The 22,385-nt window shown below is 42.9% G+C and overlaps 1 protein-coding gene across 1 annotated transcript; it reads right to left on the bottom strand.

Moving 5' to 3' along the window:
• Positions 1–4,259: 4,259 nt before the first annotated feature.
• Etdc (embryonic testis differentiation homolog C) lies at positions 4,260–13,605 on the bottom strand. The gene is made up of 2 exons (XM_039100425.1): positions 13,455–13,605; positions 4,260–4,607 (listed from the first exon to the last, which is right to left on the bottom strand). Exon 2 carries the CDS (start codon positions 4,565–4,567, stop codon positions 4,385–4,387), a length of 183 nt encoding a protein of 60 aa, XP_038956353.1. The 5' UTR covers positions 4,568–4,607; positions 13,455–13,605; the 3' UTR covers positions 4,260–4,384.
• Between the last annotated feature and the right edge of the window lie 8,780 nt (positions 13,606–22,385).

Here is a 22,385-nt window from a genome sequence, read left to right as displayed (position 1 = left end):
AGCTTGGGTTAAAGTGGATAGGAATTCATGTCAATTAACTGACAGTTCTGCTGTTAGCATTGCTCAACCCCCCTACAAGCAGTGGAGAACAGATATCTTGTTATTCCTGGTGATGATATTTCAAAGGCATGGTTTTCTGTCCTTGAGAAAGATACAATATAATATAGATTGTGGGTTGAGAACAGACAGCTTTGGAAAAGCCATTGTCTCAGAAAACCCCATGACATTCACTGAGGTTTTTGTCTAGAGCCCTGAACACGGAAAGGAGTGCAGGCCCTAGGCCATGTGAGCTGTGAGGTCTCAGATAACAAAGCAATGAATGAGTATCTCTGGACTTGGGGAAAAGAAGAGCTTTGTCATCACCTCTCCCATGCTGGCAGCATGGAGCATAGCACAGGAAATAATTTCTATCCTGCTCTAGATGCTCCAGCCCATAATTCCAGGTATCTGGCAGGTTGATGCAGGAGGATTGCAAGTACAAGGACTCCTGGGCCAGCAGACTAAATTCAAGGCAGTCTAAGCAATTTGAGTGAGTTAAGTGACACACACCAGCATTTAAAAGGTGGAAACAGAGAGAGTTCAAGGCCATCCTTGCCTACTTAAGCAGGCCTCTAGGCTTCATGGGCTACATGAGACTCTGTCTAAAAAAAAGAGAGAGAGAGAGAGAGACAGACAACAAAAACAAATGATTTTTAAAAACCACAGCGGCTAGTCATGGTGGCTGACACCTTTAAGCCCAGAACTTGGGAGGCAGAGGCAAAGGCAGAGGCAGAGGCAGAGGCAGAGAGGCAGAGAGAGAGGCAGAGGCAGAGGCAGAGGCAGAGGCAGAGGCAGAGGCAGAGGCAGAGGCAGAGGCAGAGGCAGAGGCAGAGGCAGAGGCAGAGGCAGAGGCAGAGGCAGAGGCAGAGGCAGAGGCAGAGGCAGAGGCAGAGGCAGAGGCAGAGGCAGAGGCAGAAGCACAGGCAGACAGATCTCTGTGAGTGAGGCCAGCCTTGTCTAAAGAGTGAGTTCTAGGGGGTTGGTGGATTTAGCTCAGTGGTAGAGCGCTTGCCTAGCAAGCGCAAGGCCCTGGGTTCGGTCCCCAGCTCTGAAAAAAAAAAGAGTAAGTTCTAGGACAGTCAGGGATACACAGAGAGAATCAATGGAAGATGTGGGAGAAGCGATTTTTCCCAGGGCAAATCAATTGGTTATCCAGTGCTGAAAGGTTAGCCCTGTAAAACACACACAGGTAACATTATTCAGGCTGAATCGGTTTAACTTGAAATTGTAAAGTAATAATTGCAGATGGGCATGCAGCTGAAATATATCTGAATTTATCTTTATCGGCTTTCCTAGATTTTCAACAGTACCATGCAATAATTAAGAACAATATTGCAACTAGGATGCTGAGATTGGTACTGTCCATGTACAGGATGGTTTGTGAACACAAATATCCACACAGTTGTTCACTTCTAGCTTCCCCCAACACCTTCCAAGACACCTCAATCCACCACAAGAACTCATCACTGACAAAGCACCCATCTCTCTCCATTTGAAGACTATTTTTATTTTTGTTTTCCCAATGCTGAGCAGCTCTTAGATATGGCATAATGGAGTGCCCCTTTACAATTGGCACCATTTTTGACTCAAAGCATTCTAGGGAGTCTCATGCAAGTTCTCCTGTGTAGCAATGTCCATGCTCCGGCCACCATATACACAAATAAATGTGATTTGGAAAATAAAAATAAATGCAGTCTTTGTGCCCTGGACAACCTTAAGGTGGAGGAGGCTTGTTCTCTGGTCTCTGGTTTTCATTTGTCTCCTCCCTCTCCCACTTCCTCAGCCTCAACTCTTCCTCCTTTCCCTCATAGTGAGGCTTTGACTGAGCCTCTCCAGCCAGTGTCACAGGCACAGGAATACTCGAGTATGTTCTACACACTGTCCCTAGTTGGACATGCATCTCTGAGGATAGATTAGAACTTGTTTTGTCACTGCACAATCAGAGTACAGGCAGATAAAGGGCAGGAATGGAAAATCTCACAGAGAGGTTAAGTTGTGATACATGATAAGGATCCAGAAGAGACTAGTATAGATGGGAGAAGAATAATTGCCACCGGGATGTAGGCACAGGAAAAGAGCCAGCACGAGGCAGAGAAGTGCTGTACACAGGAGGAGGGGGTCATGAAAGTAGGAAGCTTCTGGGAGTCCTTTCTTTTCCTTCCTTCCTTCCTTCCTTCCTTCCTTCCTTCCTTCCTTCCTTCCCTCCTTCCTTCCTTCCTTTCATTCTTTTTTTTTGTTTGTTCAGTTGGTGGTGGGTTTTTTTTTTGAGACAATGTTTCTCTGTGTAGACCTGGCTATCCCACAAATCATTCTTGTAGACCATGCTAGCCTTAAACTCAGAAATCTGTCTGCCTATGCCTCCCAAGTGTTGGGATTAAAGGAGTATACCAACACTGCTGGGCTTGGAACTCTTTTTTTTTTTTAAAGTCTGGTTTCCACAATAAAGGCTAGGCTGGCAAGAAGCACAATGTCCCCCTGACCTCAACCTGAAAAATGCTAAGATAAAAAGTTCACAGCAACACATTCGGCTTTCAAATGTCACTTGAAATAATTGGAGTGATGTTAAAATGTGTTTTCATTTTAATGGTGGAACCTTCTGACATTTCTCATCATTTTAGGCTTGCCCATACCCTCATTCAATCCAGTTCTTGGTCTTCTGTTTCCTGTTGTCATTTTTTCCCGTTTTTAACATACATACATATACATAATTGACATTTATTCATTCATGTGTATGATTAAAGAGGAGGAGAGGGTGAATTTGAGAGGGTGTAGACACAAGGAACAAACATGGAAAGGCTAGAAGGGAGGAGAAGGTAAAAATAATCCTCTAGCATGGAGATATATACAGGGGAGACTTTGTGTGTATGCGTGTTGTGTGTGTGCACACAAGTGCTGAGCCTAGACAGTTTCAGATCTCTTGGGTCTAATGTTACAGGCAGTTGTGAACCACCTGACCTGGGTGCTGTGAATCAAACACAGGTCTTCTGGAAGAACAGCAAGTGCTCTTAACCACTGAGCCATCATTCCAAACCCTCCCATCTATCATTTCTTTTTTTTTTAATTTTAATTAAAATATAATAACATCATTTCTACTTCCCTCTCCTCCCTCCTACCATGCCTGCTCTTCTGTTCCTATACCCTGCACAAATCACTACCTCCTCTCCTTAGCCATTGCTACATATATGTATAAATGAATAAACATAATTATGATTTGTCATTTTTCTAACATAGTATTTTTATTGACTATTTGAGTATTTCACATAATGCATCTCAATTACACTCACCTCCCAGTCCTCTCAGGTCTGCCCTCCAACCTTTGTAGCTTCCCCCCACAAAAAAGGAGAAGAAAAATACCAAGTCCAATTTGGGTTGCTCAGATACTCCCTGAAGCACGATCAAACTCCCAGTCAGCAGCCCCTAAATAAAAACGAGTCCTTACTCACTTGTGACCCCCACCAGATAGTTGAGAGCATGTGGATGTCTGTGGTCTGTGCTGTCACCAGCAACCATGAGCAAATCCATAAACCATGCTCTTGCTGACTGTCAAGGACAAAGAAGCTACTCTTGTATTGATGACTATGACTCAATAGTTGACAAAGGGGGACATAGAAGGTTTCTATGATAACACCTATACCTACCCTTTGCTCTCCAAAAAATGTTATAGTCTAGACAGATGCTGAAGTGTAGTTCTCCACAATTTGTCATTTGTTAATGCCCAATTTCTTACACAATTCCCATTCTGAGTTTCTCAGAGTGGATATGATTTGCTTAGCGCACCCATTAGCGGAGAGAACTGTTTGTATGGGACTACATCGTTATAAGCTATATGTCCTTTAGTCAAAGGAATTCCTTCCCATGCTTTGTAGTCTGAATCTCTGGGAATAATGATCAGCTCTAGATGGCATGTATTCTAAAATCCCAACCTAGCACTGCTTTGTTCTCACCAGTGTGCCATTTCACCAGGGCAATCTGTTGGGTTTTCCAGTGGGATGCAGTGAATTATCTCTGTAAAATGGATAGGGAGGAGAATCTTTAGTACTGAATAGCTATGTGCTGGAGAGTTACGCATACATAATTATACTTCAGATGTGATCTGCAATGCAACCTCACCATCCTTTCTTCATGAGATCCTACAAGAAGAATATCAAGATGGATACAATATCCTTCCCAATGCAACCAAAGAAGGCCCAGACAAGAAACACACAATGTACCAAAAGTAATTGCAATAAAGACTCATTTAATGGATCAAACATGAGAGTGGCTAGTTATTTTACTTGTTTTTAAAACATGTGTTTCACCTATACATAAACATGAATTTTGGCCACTCTATTCTGGAGGTGACACTTCATTTTAGTGTCCAAGCCCACTCAAACAAATCCATATCATTTCTGGGTCTCCCCAGCTGCCTGTCAATCAAATAGATAAGAATGTTATTGGAGGGCTTCTGCCATTTTGGCTCTTTAGGTGGGACCACCTCGATGTTCCGTTCTGGTGGGCTTTGTACTGCTTCTGGATTTTCTTTATCCATGTCTGGTATTATCCAATAGCCTCAAGGCAACAGAGAATGCCTGAAAAAGAAGATGAAGCCACATCATCAGGTCAACCCAGAGGCCTCTTTAATAATGCTCCTCCCTGTTTTGTCTGTCAGTTTCTCACACATGAATGCTACATGTCATAGTCAAATACTGTTTCTTTTTAAAGGACTGTGTTCGTGTGTGTGGGGGGGGGCAGAGTACCTATGGAAGTCACAGGACAACCTCATATGGCTTTCAGGGATTGAACTCAGTTCATTAGTTTTTGCAGCAACTGGTTGTGTGATCTTGCTAGCCCTCAACTCCCTTTTCGAAATGAAACCCTTGGGCCACATGCTAACTGCTACATTTCCTTTTGTTGCAAGTTATAGAAAAGCAGGGGGGAATGTACTCCTTTCATTTTGCATCTGTCACGGTAAAGTTACAGAGAAACCAGTACACGGATTTCAAGAAGAAAGGGATGGAATTCCCAGGATTCTGCTGCTTCATTTAGTTGACATCTAGAGAAAAAGAAGGTTAACCAAGAAATCAGGACACAACTCTAAATTATACCAAAACCAGGTATCCTGAGTGCTGAGACCAGGATATGGACTTAGAAGGCATAGTCTAGAAAGTTTGTGATGATCATACCTTGGACACTTTCTACAGGAAAGTTTCTCTTATCAGCTTAAACACAAAACTATCATCCTCCTCTCCAGTACTCAACATGATCAGGACTTACTCGTCAGATGAGTTTGATGATGAAACAACAAAAAGTACCCAATGTTACTGGTTTGTAGACTTTAATCTCTCAGACCACTGTAGCATCTCTATAAGAAATGAGCTGGTTGCACAAGGCATAAGATACCTGCCTTCTCTGCATCTTAGATACTGATTGGTCAGTTCTTACAAGAGTTATGATGCACAATGGACTTAGAACCCTCAAAGAAACAGTTTTATGATAAAACCACTGACCACTGCTCCCGCTTTGTGGCTGACTACAGTAAGCAGAAAGAGCTGTTACAGACACCAGACATTACCAAAGCATTAACCACACACACACACACACACACACACACACACACACACACTCACGCGCGCGCGCAAGTGCCCACAGACGCCAACACACACACACACACACGTGCAAGTGCCCACAGATGCCAACACACACACACACACACACACACACACACACACACACACACACACACCTCTGCAAGTGCCCACAGAGGCCAGGGGAGTGCATCAGATACCCTGGGGCTAGTCTTCCAGTTTTCGAGCCTTCAGAAGTGTATGCTGAGAACTGAATTTTGGTTCTCTGCAAGAGCAGCAAGCACTTTTAGGTCTTTAGTCATCTCTCTAGGTCCTTAGCCCTCCCCATCTTACATGGTTTATAGTACACAGTTTATACAGTTTACAGTGGGTTGTTTCATTATTAAAATGTTGGCCATGAGTAGTCACAATGGCCACAATGTAGTGTTTTCCATGTCTCTAATCTATAACAACTATGCTGTTAGTTAGCATTGATGTTTGACCCAGCTGGGTATTGTCTGTAGGAGGGCCTGAATTCTAGCAGGCCATTGGAGGGTTTATGGTGAGGACAATTTTTTTGATCGTGCTGCCCTCTGGAGGAAATGAAAAGAATTTCTTTTCTTTCTGGCCCCACACTGAACATCTCAGTTCATGTGAAAACTGAGGGAGTTTAAACCCAGATGCCTAATAGAGGGGCCCAGGTCTCAGTTAGTATTGGTTGGGGTTCTCTAAATAATCATAATATATACAAAGGTCATTTATTAGAATGCATTTCAGGTTGTGGTCTAGCTAGTCCAACAGTGGCTGTCTACCAACGATGGGTTCAACAATCTAATAGTCATTCAGTTCCTGATCTGCATGTTTCAGCTGGTCTTCAGTATAGGCCAGGAACCTAAAAAGTAAGCTTTAAGGCTAGTGAAGGAATGCACTTGCTAGCCAAAGTAAGAGCTAGCTGACAAAGGAAGAGAACAAGTTTCCTTCTTCTATGTCTTTAATATAGGCTGCCAGCAGAGTGTGTGGCCCAGATTAAAGGTGGATCTTCCTGCCTCAAAAGATCTGGATTAAAGGTCTATCTTCCCATCTCAAAGATCCAGTGGGTCTTCTCACTTCAAATGATCTATTTAAGAAACAAATCCCCCACAGATGTGCCCAGACATTTTGGTTTTAGCTAATGGTAGATATAGTCAAGTTGACAACCAAGGTTAATCATCATAGATCCACCAACTGTTGACATACATAGCATAAAAATGCTTGATAATATAGTCAAGTTGACAACCAAGGTTAATCATCATAGATCCACCAACTGTTGACATACATAGCATAAAAATGCTTGATAAACTTATTTCAGAAGCATTAGCATAATGGAACATAATCATTAGAATCTAGTAATTACAGCAAAATTGTACAATTCCCATCAGCACACATATGCTATACATGCTACACAAATTACTCCCCTGCAAAATACTCAATTGCATTCTCATGTAAGGCAATTCATCAGAAAATAAACTATCTCATTTTACTCATGAATGTGTGTGCCCTTGGATGGCTATATTCTAAAGTCATGTTGAAGAGGACAGGAAAATGATTGTCCCAGAGTAAAACTTATCTTACTGGCTGTCTTAGTTAGGGATTTAGTGCTGTGAACAGACTCCATGACCAAAGCAACTCTTAAAAAGACAACATTTAATGCTTGGTGGCTAAAGACATGAGAATAGCTATACTTACTGATACAACACCACCAGGCTGTAATTGGCTTTTGCCAAAATACCATATAATATGGTGAGAAAATGATAAAGATGATGTGGATCAACAAATCATTCCATGAATGGAGCCATTAAACTGGAAGCTGGATTTTCTCTCCTTGAGTTTAATATGGTGTGTTTTCATTTCCCCTTGTTTTATTTTTGTTTATTCACATGCCCCATATAGTCCAGTCCCAACTAGGTACTACCCAATGGCTGCAGACATGTAATCTCTGGCCACTCATTCTTGCAAATGTGTTTAGTAACAGTGTAACATAACGGAGCTTTGCAGTCAGAGTAGCTGTTAAGTCAACCTAGGGCATGCAGGAAATGACGGGGAATCCTTGAAGGGATAGGAACCTAGTTAGAAAAATCTAGCTAGTTACCTTGTATGCAGTTGGAGTATATGGCGAGGGAGACCCTGTGGGAGACATCTCCATTGTCATTGCTAAAGGATATCTTGCTGTAACTATTTAACCCCCTGTTACTTTTGGCTAGCCTTGGCTTATGCTCAGAATGCTTGTAGGATGAAAAAGGGAACTGTGGTGGTTTGAACATGCTTGGCCCAGGGAGTGGCACCATTAGGAGGTGTGGTCTTGTTGGAGGAAGTATGCCACTGTGAGGGTGAGCAATGAGACCAACCTCCTAGCCCCGTGAGAGCCAGCCTTCTTCTATCAGACTATTAGCTCCTCCTGCACCATGCCTGCCTGGACACTGCCATGCTCCTGCCTTGATGATAATGGACTGAACCTCTGAACCTGTAAGCCAGCCCCAATTAAATGTTGTCCTTATAAGAGTTGCCTTGGTCATGGTGTCTGTTCACAGCAGTAAAACCTTAACCAAGTCAGGAACCTACCCTGAAAGTTTCCTCTAACAGATGGCCACATCATATCCAAAGCTAGATCTGGAGCTATTTTGAGAATTTGAAGATTTCTAAGAAATTTGGTAGTGCTAATGCTTTAGTTTCAGACCACAGAGAAACTTTAGAAACTACAGAGTAGCACAAAGGACTGAGAGGAGCAGGGGTCTTGTAGGAAGCTGCATATGCCAAGTAAGATGTGGCGATGCATTAGAGAAGCAGGCATATCCCTGGCCACACAGGCCTGCCAGGCTCAATAGAGAGCTCACATTTAGTTTGAAATGGATTACGGAGATTGGTGGCTGGAGAGATGGGACAGCAGTTAGAGGGGATTGATGGTCTTAAAGAGGACCTAAATTTAGTTCCTAGTACCCTTGTCAGCCATCCCATAACTGCCTGTTACTCCCACTTAAGGCTATCTCTACTCCAAGGTTATCTACACACAGACACACAAGTATATAAATAATGAAGTAGTTTTTTTTAAATAAAGAATTTGGAACGATTTAAGCATCTGGTTTGTCTTTTAATGTGTCTGCTCTGGTAGCCAATGGGGAATGAAATGGTGGAGAAATGCATGGAGACCAGGAGCCCCACTGGAAGGCCACTACAGGCATGTAGTCTGAAATCAGCAGTGCCCCCATCTCCAATGGCAGTGGGAGTCAATCCCTGACCTCTGAGAGAGGGGAATAGAGGAGCATCGGGGGAACTGGAACTAATTTAGAGAACAGGGACTGGCCCCTTAAGAGAGGTTGCTCCTTAGTCCCAGGGAACCAAGAAGGAGTCCAACACAGAGCCTTCAGGAAGATTCCCATCTCTGGGGCTCTCCCCGTTCCCTTGTTGGGAGATGTATTTCTGTCCTAATACAATTTGCTGATTTTGTTCTTATTTCTCTTTCTGGTTGGTGCTTCTCCACCTTCTGTGTCTACGGTTCCATGAGCTCCTACTGTAGTTTTCACTTTGGGGTAATAGCCACTTGTTCTGTGTCAGTGGCTCCCAGGAACTCCTGTGGCTTTTGCTTTCTAGCAGCAGCTGCTTTCCCAGTCCCTGCCTGCATCTGCAGTCCTTGAGAGCTCCACCTGTCTCTTCACTTTCTTGTTAGTGGCTATAACCTCCCTCTAGTCCTTGACATAGCTGTTTCTGCATGGGTCTTATTTTAAGGATGCACAATTCTTTTATCTGTCTCATGGAACAAACTTGGTGGAACCCCTAGATGCACACTCCTCACCTAAGATACCTATGTTATTGGTGGTAATGTATTAGAGGTGAATGTGGGCCTCTGCTAACATATGGCTTCCTGTGGTCTAGAAGCCATGTTCTGAATCCTTACTTCCTGACCAAGATGTCTCAGTTGTTAACTCTCATCATAACTCTGTTGTGTAGAAATCTACTACTTGAGTAGACAGGAATGAGAAGAAGAGTGGACTTGGGGGTGTCCAGATTGTGTCATCCCTGAACCCCTGTCTTATTCTTCACATCCCAGGTCTTGGCCTACAAGACCTTATCTACTGTGTCTTGTGAAATAGTGTTTCATGGTACACTCATCCCTCAATGATTTCTCACAACTTTCAAGAGCCTCACGGGGATGGGTTCTTTTTAGGTTTGTTTTGATTTTTGAGATAGGGTTTCTTTGTTTAGCCCTGGCTGTCCTGAAACTCACTCTGTAGACCAGGCTGCCCTGAACTCAGAGGTCTGTCTGCTCCTATCTTTCAAGTGCTGAGATTAAAGGTATGGGTTACTATCACTTCCTGGGTCCCCCAGGAATCTATCAGTTACATGATTTTGTGACTCAAATAGCATAAAGGTGTGTCTTAAATGATGGGGAGGAAACTGAATGTACTTGTTATATGAGTGGACTTAGATTGGACCTCTGTGTTCTGTCCTCCCATAATTACTTGTGAAATTGACTGATAGCCACAGGAATATAATGTTAGAATCCAGCCCAAACTGCTACACAGGCCATAATAACTACAGAGGTCCTTCTTCTCTCACAGTTATGAATAAGCACTCCACTGAGGCATTGTCTGTGGATGGTTAGCTACCAGACTAACCATCTGGCTTTCTCATCGGGGGAAATGAGTTTCCCAGAAAGAGAGTGTTGGTGGTTACACAGTCTGCCCCTCATCCCCTTTCTGCCTCCTGCTTGAGCATCAGAGTCTAGGTGCAGGTTCCAAGTTCTAAAACCACCCCTCCCATGCTCATAGTGTTATAAGAGACTTCCATTTCTGCTCCTAAAAGCCTCTGACAAGCTGTTTTTCTGTCTGTCCAGAGCATCAATAACTTACTTATTTTTTGAGACAGAGTCTTACTATGTAGTCCTGAGTGGCCTGGGACTCACTATGTATACCAGGCTGGCTTTGATCACACAGAACTATGCCTGTCTCTGTCTCTCAAGTGCTGGAATTAACATGCGTGTGTGTCACTCTGCCTGGGCAATAATTTTTTGTAATAAACTTCTTATAACCAAACAATCCATCTCAGTGTCCCCCTGATCCCTAACATCTGAGACGCTTTAAGAGCAATTGAGAGAAATGTGCTGGTATGAAAAACTATTTCCACCTTAATGGATTCTTCCAGATCCAATGCCAGTCTCTGATGACCCATATGGTACTAATAATAATTCATATCAAAGGTAATCTTTTGAAGGTATAGTTAGCCCCACAGTTCTCCCCTTGTCTTTGGGATGCTTAGAAAGTCAGGAAACAGTGATGACAGGAGCTGTGAGGTTATGACGCAGGAGCTCACTCTCAATAGATGAGGGAAGAAAGCTCATGGTAAAAGCCTCAAGTTGCTCATTTGTGTTGACGTGAAGATAGAAGCTGCAATTAAAATGAGGATTATGGGATAACATGGCGCGGCCTGGAACATGAGGAAGATGAATATTTTAGCTACTGTTCTATTGCTGTGAGGAGACAATCTGACAAAGACAACTTATAGACGAAAGCGTTGAATTGGAGGCTTGCTTGCTTACAGTTTCAGAGAATTAGTCATGATCATCATGCTGGGGAGAGAGGTGGCAGGCAGGCTCTAGAGCAATAGCTGAGAACTTATATCCTGATCTGAGAGAGAGAGAGAGAGAGAGAGAGAGAGAGAGAGAGAGAGAGAGAGAGAGAGAGATTGGACCTGGTGGGGTTTTGGAAACCTCAAAACCTACCCCCTGGTAACACATCTCCTCCAAGACCATGCCACTCAATTAATACTAAAGAGCCCATCAACTGAGAAGCAAACATTCAATATATGAGCTTACAGGAGACATTCTTCTTCAAACCACTGCACTAAATAAGAAGGCTTATACTTGGGTCTGACATAGCCAAGCTAAACAGATAAGAGGAAGGACAGGGCTTTGGGCCAGTGATAGAAGACCAGTTTACTCCCTAGACCCGAAAGTCCTTGAGGAACAATAGTCTCTTCTTCTCCTTCTCCTTCTCCTTCTCCCTCTCCCTCTCCCTCTCCCTCTCCCTCTCCCTCTCCCTCTCCCTCTCCCTCTCCCTCTCCCCCTCCCTCTCCCCCTTCCCCTTCCCCCCTCCTCTTTTTTCTTCTTCTGGGGGTGGATTCAAGACAGGGTTTCTCTGTATATCCCTGACTGTCCTGGAACCCACTCTGTAGTCTCAGCTGAGACCATGCTGGCCTTGAACTCAGAGACCCACCTGCCTCTGTCTCTCAGGTGCTGGGATAAATGGTGTGGACAATAACCACCCAGCTTTATTTTTTTGTTATAACAGATGAAACTGGAAGTAAGAATTGAGGAACTTGGATTTAGATCCCTGATGAGCTGACAGGAAAAGGGCCACAGGTAGATAATCAAGATGACAAACTTCTGTCTTCTTCCTCACCCTCCTCATGGAAACAAAGGCTTGGCAGCTTAAAACAAAAGCCTGGTAGGCATCTTCTCCTGTCATAGGGTCCCTACCGGCAAACTAGTCCAGGCTGGACCATGACACATTTGCCTACCAGTGGGCCTACCAGCTTCTCTTTGTTCATTTACATTGGCCAACTCTAAATTACGGGGAAAGGCCTTACATTCAAGACTACTAAAGATCCTTGCAACCCACAGGCCTCCAGGAAAGGTCTGACTTCAGCCTCCTCAGCACCCCCTACTTTTCAGGGGAGGTCTCTATGTCTGTTTGGGTATGTGTGTACAAGTCTGTCTGTGAGTGGGTGAACGCATGTGTGTGTATGCCTTTTCACCTTTAATAAAGGTATTTTCATCTGTTCACTTTACCTGCTATGTCTGAGATTCTCCCTGATCCTGCCTGCCATGTTTGAGATTTTTTGAACTGCCTCTTAATTCTGTAACTGCAAGAGAAAACAAACACAATGCAGACTCTCTAGAAGGTACCAGGATGGCTTCTAAAAAGCTTCTGCTTAAGAGGGCACCTTATACCCCCATAGTTGAGGAGCCAAATATGATGTAGCCAAGAAACAGCGGAGCTGCATCTTGGCAGCTTTGATAGAGTTAACTTTCTGCTGAGGTAAAGCCCCAAGCTAGTTTTGTAAATGTGAGACCAAAAAGAACTTAGTATAATACAAGACACCTCCGAATTTAGAGAGTAGTAAAGTTGGACAATGACTAACAATTATCATACAGCCAGGATCAATAATTAACAAAGCTACTCAATGATGAATAGGAGGGACTCCAACTACTCCTAATAAGATGGGCAGTATCTGAACAGAAATTGGGCTATGATGACATGCAGAGAGCATAAGGGTCCTGCACTAGCTTGGTCTATGATAGCCCACAGAATTAGCCGATCTTAGCAGAGATTACCACAACCTTTGTCCAGTTTCTACCACAGTCCTGTAAAAATCCCTAGACCAAGGAGCTTGGTGACTTTTCTTTTCTTGGAAACTCATTCTACTTCAAGGAATTATCTAACTCTCCCGCCATCTTTTACTTCTTAAATAACTCTTCCTAATAAAGTCCTTTTCTGCTTTGCATAGTCCTGCAAGAGTCTGCATCTTCCCCTTTCATTGACATGAGACAAGGAACTCAGAGCCACTATCACAGGTTAACTTCAGTGATCACCGGCACCTGGTACTGTTCATAGAGGCAGGCCTAGGTTTAGTCCATTGGGGACATCAAAAGGTCCTGTCATACTTTAAAAAACAAGCATCAGCTGAAAGACTTCCTAGTTTATTCTAATTGCTCCTCAATGAGGACACACACTGCATTCACAATGAGATATGCTGTCAATTCTATGCAAAGAAGATGGACCCAGTTCTGTTTGGGGGCCAGAGAGATCATTTCTGTGTTTCCATTTCCAATAAGCTTACCTTAGCTCTGGGTGTCAGTCTGAACCTGTAGTCCTGTTGAGCGATGAGAGAAGAAACAATATGGACAGACCTCAGAGTTCCAGAATTGCCGTCTGCGAGAGAGGGCAGGAACTAAATGTGTCCTTTTCAGAAAGTAGGATATCAGCACTAGGGCTGCAAGTGTCCTGTACAGTACCCTTCCATTTGTATCCACTCCCCTTCACGTACAAAGAAACACAGTAGCAGAGGAGCTCAGGGAAAACTTGCTTATCAATAGCCACTGACCCTGTGCTAACCCATTTTCCCCCTCTGCAGCACTTTTCCATAACTACTAGCTTATCAGTTTACATTGGTTTTGGGGCGCCCTCATGGCCTTCCAATATGAGAATAGGAATAGCTGCTTCGCCCACTTCTGGCTTGCCAGTGCTTACCCAACTTGGTGTCAAAAATGCAGACCTGATGGTCCCTATAGGTTTGATTGTTGGACAGGTGCAATTTGCTTATTTTAGCTTCCAAACTTCCAAAGTTGGACTAATATTGCAAGGGAGAGAGCATGCACAGAATCCTTTAACAGGGCTGCTAGAAATAGCTTTGTCTTTCTGTCTGGAAAACAACTTGAAAGTGTGTGCCCCAGTCAAAAAATTACATTGTCCTTACAATCCCTCTTTTAGTAATTAGTACATTAAGCCAAGCAGCTGGTTATTGACATGCAAAACAACTTAAACATGACAATTTATATATTACCTATACGTTTTTGACTGTTACTGTTAGTGATTTCTGATACGTTTCTGGTATAGTTCAGGCTTAACCTCCAACTCACAATCCCGCTCCAACATCCTTCCTGGGATTTTACTTTTTCTCTCTATGCTGGGGGATAAAGCCAGGGACTTGTGTTTGTAAGGATTTTTACCACCAACTTTATTGCAGACCTTACATTAAAAAATAGTAATAATTAAGCATTAGAAAAGAACATCCCATAGCCAAGCATGGTTCCTTTGCACTTCTATTTCTAGCACTTTCAAAAGTGGAAGCAAGAGGCTTAGGAGCTCGAGATCAGACACAGATTAGTCTGGCCTGAACTACCTAGGGCATTGTCTCAAAAGAGGAATAGCCTGGAAAAATGGCTCAGTGGTTAATTAAGATCATATACTGCTCTTACGGAGGACCCAAGCTCCAGGGGATCTTAACTCAATCCTGAGTACCCACAAGGTCAATTCCAAGCATCCAATTAGATATAGCTCAAAACTGTCTTTCACTCCAGCTCCAGGGATTCTAACACTTCTGGCTTCCCCTGGCTTCCTCTGCTAACTTCACTCATGTGCACAGATACAAATATATACGCACAATTTAAAACTTAGTAAAAGTATTTTTTAAAAGGAGGGGGTGAGGTGACAGATAGCTCAGTGGGTAATGGGCTTGCCACAAAGGCCTGACAATCTGAATTGTACCCCCAGGACCTATGCATAAAATGGAAGGAGAAAACCACTTTCCCGGGTTGCATTCTGACCTCTATGCTTGTACTCTAGTTCGGGTTACTTGAGGAGAATTGGAGGAGGGAATTGGGGTTCTCTGAGGGGTCAGGAGGAAAGAATTAGGGGTAAATATGTTCAAGACACACTATTTACATATATGAAATTTTCAAAGGAAGAAAGTGAAAAAGAATCTCATAAAAGAATATTTAGTACTTTAAAAAGACTTTGACAAGACTTTGTTACAAAGTAGAAACAAGATGGTAAGTATAAACTTTAGATTTTTAATTACTTTAAAATAAATTCACAATAACATGAAGATACTAACACAGTATTCTGAGTGTCTATGCAAGGTAGCACTGTCAGCTGAATTTGATTGTTGGTTTATGAGTATCATGAAAAGGTTGCATACTTTTGTTAGAGAAGCTAACAGTCTCTAAACTTGTGCAGCTCTGCCATCTGGTGGCTGAACTAAAGAAATTACCTTTTAAAATACCTTGTTATTAATTTTTGTGGTGTGTGTTTGTGTGTGTGTGTGTGTGTGTTTGTACACGATATAATCATACACATGAACATACGTGCTGCATGTCAGAGGATAACTAAGAGTTGGTTTTCTCCTTCCACAATGTGAAGAAATTGAACTCAGACCATCAGGGTTGGCAAGCCATCCTGCTGGCCATGGAACTGTATAATTTTAGTCTGAGGGACAGATGCTGTAATCCAGATTGCAGAGCAGATACCACTGAAGGTATAACCCCAGGGTAGAATGTGCAAACTTTACATGTAGTTAGGACAAGTAACTATGGCTATGTCCTGAAAGAGTAGTAGTTTAGAACTCTAATTGGTACATTTACAATAATACACATGGTGACAATATGCTCTTAACTCCTTTCAAGTTTTTCTTTATATTGAATCATTTATTCATTCTGTGTGTGTGTGTGTGTGTGTGTGTGTGTGTGTGTGTGTCCATGCACTTGTCAAAAAAAGAAAGAAACAACTATAAGGAACTTATTCTCACTGTGGGGGTCTAAGGATAGAATGCAGGTGGTTAGGCTTGGTGGCAAGTGTCCTTACCCACTGAGCCATCTTGACAGTCCCTCATATGTAACCATTCATCAAGAGCTTCTTTTACTTGCTATCTTAACAAAAATGATGATTTTTCCATATTGCTATGGACAACACGATGGGTTTGAATTATTTTCACTGGATGCATACTGAGTCTAGTTACGATCTTGTCTATTGCCCAACCCGTGGGAATATGTTTATTTGGTGGTTAGGCTCATTTCACCTCATGTCTCTGTGCTGGAGAGTTTAAGAGGCCACCGTATCTCACTCAGTGGAAGGCAAAACAATTTATCCACTCAAAGTATGATGTCATACAAACAAGAAGGTTACCTACAGTACCACTTGGAGAATACCAACCTGATGATAAGATTCCTAGTACTTTCCAGACTACTCCTGCAGATAAATTAGCAGTAAGTACAAGGTTATAATTCAGAAGGAAATTACCAATGAGACGTGATAAAGAAGTGAAGCCTGTGGAAGTTGTAGGTATTTCCTTCCTCAGTGAGATTAATATCCTTATAAATGTATTCCCGGGAACCGCTTCCTTTCTATGCATTCTGAGGATGCAAGAAGTCATGGCTTGGGCTAGGGACGATTCTCAGATGCATATTGACTGACCAGCATACAAGTCTGTAGGTTTTATCCCCACCACTAAAACAAACAGACAAACACAGGAGATGGAGGCAGGAGGGTGAGAAGCTGAAGGTTACCCTCAACTATGTAATGAGTTCAAGGCTCAGCCTGAGATATGTGACACTTGGATCAGGGTTAAAAAAAAGTCATATTATAAATTGACACTAAAGTAGTATCCAGATAAAAATGCTAATAAAGAAATAGAGAGAAAGTACAAGCAAGTAGCTTGTATTGACGTATATGAGGCATTATCAGATGCTAAAAGACACCTGTGACAAACACAGAAAAAGTAGATTAAATGGTGGAGTTGGGGGAGTGAAAATCATTTTGAGGGCCAAGTGAGTTCAATTTCACATTACAGGACCCAGCGATGTCTTCAGAGAATGTGCTATTGCTTTGGTTTGATTTATTTAGAGCACGTTTCATATACTTTCCAAGCTAGCTTCTAACTTAATATGTAGAACAGGTTGGCCTTGAACTCCTAGTTCTCCTGTGCCTGCCTACAAGTGCTGGATTTATGAGTGTACACCAACATACTGGGTTTGGTTTTGTTGAGGTTTATTTGTTTTAAGACAGGATCTCACCCAGTAGCCCAGCCTAGCTTCAGACTTGTGTTGATTCTTCTGCCTCAGATAGCTGTGAGTCACTATGCCTGACATTCTTCAAGCAACTTTTTAGGCTTTATGACCCATCTGAATTAAGAATTAAAAATACAAAATTAACAGTTTGGTGCTTTGAATAACAATGGCCCTCATTGGTTCATATCTTTGAATGCTTAGTTATCAGATAGGGGCATTGTTTGAGAAGGATTAGCAGGATTAATAGGTGTAGACTTATTGGAGGAAGTTCATCACTGGAGGTGGGCTCCAAAGTTTCAAAAGCCCATGCCCAGCCCAGGTTCTCTTCTGCTGCCTGTGGATCAGGATGTAAAGCTCTCAGCTCCAGGGCTATGACTGTGTGCATGCAACCATGCTCCCAACTATGATGATGATGATGATGATGATGATGATGATGGTGGTGGTGGTGGTGGTGGTGGTGGTGATGGTGATGGTGGTGGTGGTGATGGTGATGGTGGTGGTGGTGATGGTCATGGTGATGATGAACTAACCGTCTGAAACTATAAAGAAGCCTTCAGTTAAATGCTTTCTTTTACAGGGGTTGCTGTGGTCATGATGACTCTTTACAGTAACAGAACCAGGACAAAGACAGGAACATTTTTTGAAGATTTCAAATGAACATGACTTTGAATATAACTGTACATAAAGTATTTATAAAAAGGTTATTAGAGGGGTTGGGGATTTAGCTCAGTGGTTGAGGCTTTCCTAGCAAGCACAAGGCCCTGTGTTCGGTCCTCAGCTCTGGGAAAAAAAAAGGTTATTAGAGCCCCTATTTGTCATAGACTTTTAAAGTGCTTTGTTTTGTTTTTGTGTTTGTTTGGACTGGCCTGGAACTTAATACACAGCCTAGGCTGGCCCCAAGCTCTCAAATAATCCTGAGATTTCAGGCCTGAGTCAGCCTGTCCAAAATGTATCTTGAATGTACTGTACATGCAGATCTATCTACACAGGAGATAGGGCGGAAGAATTCTATACAACCATTGTACTGCCAATCTCTTTGTTTGCATGCTGATCTACAGTTATGTGATATGTAGCCCTGCTGTGAAGGGAAGGCTAGATAAAGGAAGGCTTCAAGAGACCTGCCTGCGCCATCTTTCCCACTTGCTATCAAAGTTTCTTTAAAGAAAAATCAGTCACCATGTTGACTGTGATAGCAAACACATGCAATCCTGACACTCAGGAGGCAGGGACAGGAAGGGCAGCACTTTAAAGTCAGTCTCACCCACACAGTGAGTTTGAGGCCAGCCTGGTCTACACAAGATCATATTTCAAAAATAAAAAGGTAAACTGAAGCATTTCAGTTACACAAACTGAGAAAGTTTTACAAAAGAAGTAGATACAAAATCTAAGCTAAATACCCCCTCCTGATACAATTCAGTATCTACAGAGAAAATACCAAGGGCCCTTTGGTGGAAAGTGTGTGAAGAGAAGCCCTACAGAATACGTGGGGGAGAAAGCCCTGAGGGCAGAACATTGAGGAATCCAGGCCCACAGCATCATTTGTCTGTACATCTACCTACACTAGGTCTAGTGAACAAAAATTCACACAACTTCAAAGATCAAACAGTTGCTGTTTTTAGAGATGGGACTTTGGGTTTTTAGCATGCATAGCTTAGCTGAGAAGGCACCCAGCACTCAGTAAGCCCTTTTGGAATTCCACAGACATGGAATGACTACCCATCTGTTTAAAAGGTGAACTCTATCCCTTCAAATTCAAATGTAGATGAGTCTTAAACTCTGGATTTATTTGGAGATCTGGCAATCATTAGGGTAGCCCTGTCTGTTGACAGCTGAGGAGAGAAAAATAGTACACAGATGCATACACAGAAAAGATTGTGTGGAGACAAACCAAGGCGAGTCTGTTAGAGAGATCACCTCTGCTCAGACCTTCCTCTTTGACACCCCATATGTACAAAAGTAAATTCTAGCCAGGTGTTTTCATTAGAATTTTCACTGCTGTGAAGAGACACACCATGATCAAGGCAACTCTTATAAAGGACGAAATCTAATTGGGGCTGGCTTACAGGTTCAGAGGCTCAGTCCATTATCATCAAGGCAGGAGCCTAGTAGTATCCAGGTAGGCATGGTGCAGGAGGAACTGAAAGTTCTACATCTTCATCTGAAGGCCACTGGGAGAAGACTGGCTTCCAGGCAGCTGTGAGAAGGGTCTCACACCAACAGTGACACACCTACTCCAATAAGGTCACACATCCTAATAGTGCCACTCCCTAGGCCAAGCATTTTCAAACCACCACACCAGGTGTAGTGGCTTGTGCCTATGCTTGCACTTAGAAACCCAGAGCAAGGTAATTATGTGTTTGAGGCCATCTAAGCCCCACAGTGAGTTCAAGGCTACTGGGGGTCACGTAACAGCAATCTATTTCAAAACAATTTTGCATTGTTTAAGCCACCTGGTCTACAGTACATAGATGTGCACTTTGTTAAATTTATACACATGCGGTTTGTACAAGTGGGAAACAGGTGAGATCACCTGAGCCTCCATGTAGATGCCAGGCCCTAGAGTCTGAGCTATTTCTACTACTAGTTTATGATAGAAGTTAAAGGTGATATCCTTCCTCTCCGACCACCTATTCCCTGGGGATTATGGGACAGGCTCTTTAAGGAGATTTGTCATCATGAACTTTGGCCTGTCTAGATAGAAAATGATAAATCCCAAGTTAACTCCTGCTAGAGCCCACAAAGACTGCTAGTACCTGAGAAAGAATGATGGCTTGTTATCTGGGGCCATTCTACTCCACTATACCCTCTTTCCCTTGCTTCAATGCCCTAGTGTCATGAATAAATACCAGGTTTTGTGGTGCATGCGTGTAGCCCCGACGTGATGTGGTCTACTGCAGGATGATTGATGCAAATGTTGAAACCATTCTTCCTGGAACACTTAGCAATTCCAGACCAGCTTAGGTTACATGGGCTAGGTTTCAAAAAGCATGAATAAGGGCTGGGGAGAAAACTCAGTCAGTAAAGAGCTTACCATGCAGCAGAAGGATCTTTGTTTGTTTGCTAGTGCCTGTGTAAAAGCTGGGAATGGTAGTGTATGCTAGTAATTCTAGCTCTGAGAAGGCAGAGATGAGGGGTATCGCTGGGGGTTGGTAGCCAATCAGCTGACTCTAATCACTGAGGCCCAGGTCCCAGCGAGAGATCCCATCTCAAAACAAAACAAGGCTTTAGAGGAGTAACATTAGAGGCTGACCTCTGGCCTCTAAAAGTACATAAACTCATTTGCATGTGCATGCTCACATGTGTACCCAGGTATAGGAACATATACCAGCACACACAAACTCCTTTTTTTTTTTTTGGTTATTACCATTTTTTTATTAACTTGAGTGTTTCTTATTTACATTTCGAGTGTTATTCCCTTTCCCGGTTTCCGGGCCAACATCCCCCTAATCCCTCCCACTCCCCTTCTTTATGGGTGTTCCCCTCCCCATCCTCCCCCCCATTGCCGCCCTCCCTCCAACAATCACTTTCACTGGGGGTTCAGTCTTAGCAGGACCAAGGGCTTCCCCTTACACTGGTGATCTTACTAGAATATTCATTGCTACCTATGAGGTCAGAGTTCAGGGTCAGTCCATGTATAGTCCTTAGGTAGTGGCTTAGTCCCTGGAAGCTCTGGTTGCTTGGCATTGTTGTTCATAAGGGGTCTCGAGCTCCTTCAAGCTCTTCGAGTTCTTTCTCTGATTCCTTCAACGGGGGTTCCATTCTCAGTTCAGTGGTTTGCTGCTGGCATTCGCCTCTGTATTTGCTGTATTCTGGCTGTGTCTCTCAGGAGCGATCTACATCCGGCTCCTGTCGGCCTGCACTTCTTTGCTTCATCCATCTTGTCTAATTGGGTGGCTGTATATGTATGAGCCACATGTGGAGCAGGCTCTGAGTGGGTGTTCCTTCTGTGTCTGTTTTAATCTTTGCCTCTCTATTCCCTGCCAAGGGTATTCTTGTTCCCCTTTTAAAGAAGGAGTGAAGCATTCACATTTTGATCTTCCGTCTTGAGTTTCATTTGTTCTAGGCATCTAGGGTAATTCAAGCGTTTGGGCTAATAGCCACTTATCAATGAGTGCATACCATGTGTGTTTTTCTGTGATTGGGTTACCTCACTCAGGATGATATTTTCCAGTTCCAACCATTTGCCTATGAATTTCATAAAGTCATTGTTTTTGATAGCTGAGTAATATTCCATTGTGTAGATGTACCACATTTTCTGTATCAATTCCTCTGTGGAAGGGCATCTGGGTTCTTTCCAGCTTCTGGCTATTATAAATAAGGCTGCTATGAACATAGTGGAGCACATGTTTTTTTTTTTTTGGTTTTTTTTTTGTTTTTTTGGAGCTGGGGATCGAACCCAGGGCCTTGCGCTTGCTAGGCAAGCGCTCTGCCACTGAGCTAAATCCCCAACCCTAGTACGTGTCTTTTTTATATGTTGGGGCATCTTTTGGGTATATGCCCAAGAGAGGTATAGCTGGATCCTCAGGCAGTTCAATGTCCAATTTTCTGAGGAACCTCCAGACTGATTTCCAGAATGGTTGTACCAGTCTGCAATCCCACCAACAATGGAGGAGTGTTCCTCTTTCTCCACATCCTCGCCAGCATTTGCTGTCACCTGAGTTTTTGATCTTAGCCATTCTCACTGGTGTGAGGTGAAATCTCAGGGTTGTTTTGATTTGCATTTCCCTTATGACTAAAGATGTTGAACATTTCTTTAGGTGTTTCTCAGCCATTCAGCATTCCTCAGCTGTGAATTGTTTGTTTAGCTCTGAGCCCCATTTTTTAATAGGGTTATTTGTCTCCCTGTGGTCTAACTTCTTGAGTTCTTTGTATATTTTGGATATAAGGCCTCTATCTGTTGTAGGATTGGTAAAGATCTTTTCCCAATCTGTTGGTTGCCGTTTTCTCCTAACCATAGTGTCCTTTGCCTTACAGAAACTTTGCAGTTTTATGAGATCCCATTTGTCGATCCTTGATCTTAGAGCATAAGCCATTGGTGTTTTGTTCAGGAAATTTTTCCAGTGCCCATGTGTTCGAGATGCTGCCCCAGTTTTTCTTCTATTAGTTTGAGTGTATCTGGTTTGATGTGGAGGTCCTTGATCCACTTGGACTTAAGCTTTGTACAGGGTGATAAGCATGGATCGATCTGCATTCTTCTACATGTTGAC

This window comes from Rattus norvegicus, chromosome X (genome assembly GCF_036323735.1).
Source record: "Rattus norvegicus strain BN/NHsdMcwi chromosome X, GRCr8, whole genome shotgun sequence".
Classification (NCBI taxonomy): domain Eukaryota; kingdom Metazoa; phylum Chordata; class Mammalia; order Rodentia; family Muridae; genus Rattus; species Rattus norvegicus.
The sequence above is the reverse complement of the archived record's forward strand: the minus strand, read 5'-3'. Positions and strand labels throughout refer to the sequence as shown.

Bases quoted from the DNA above. Each gene is read 5' to 3' on its own strand.
- Etdc (XM_039100425.1), bottom strand. From the start codon at position 4,567: ATGGATAAAGAAAATCCAGAAGCAGTACAAAGCCCACCAGAACGGAAC.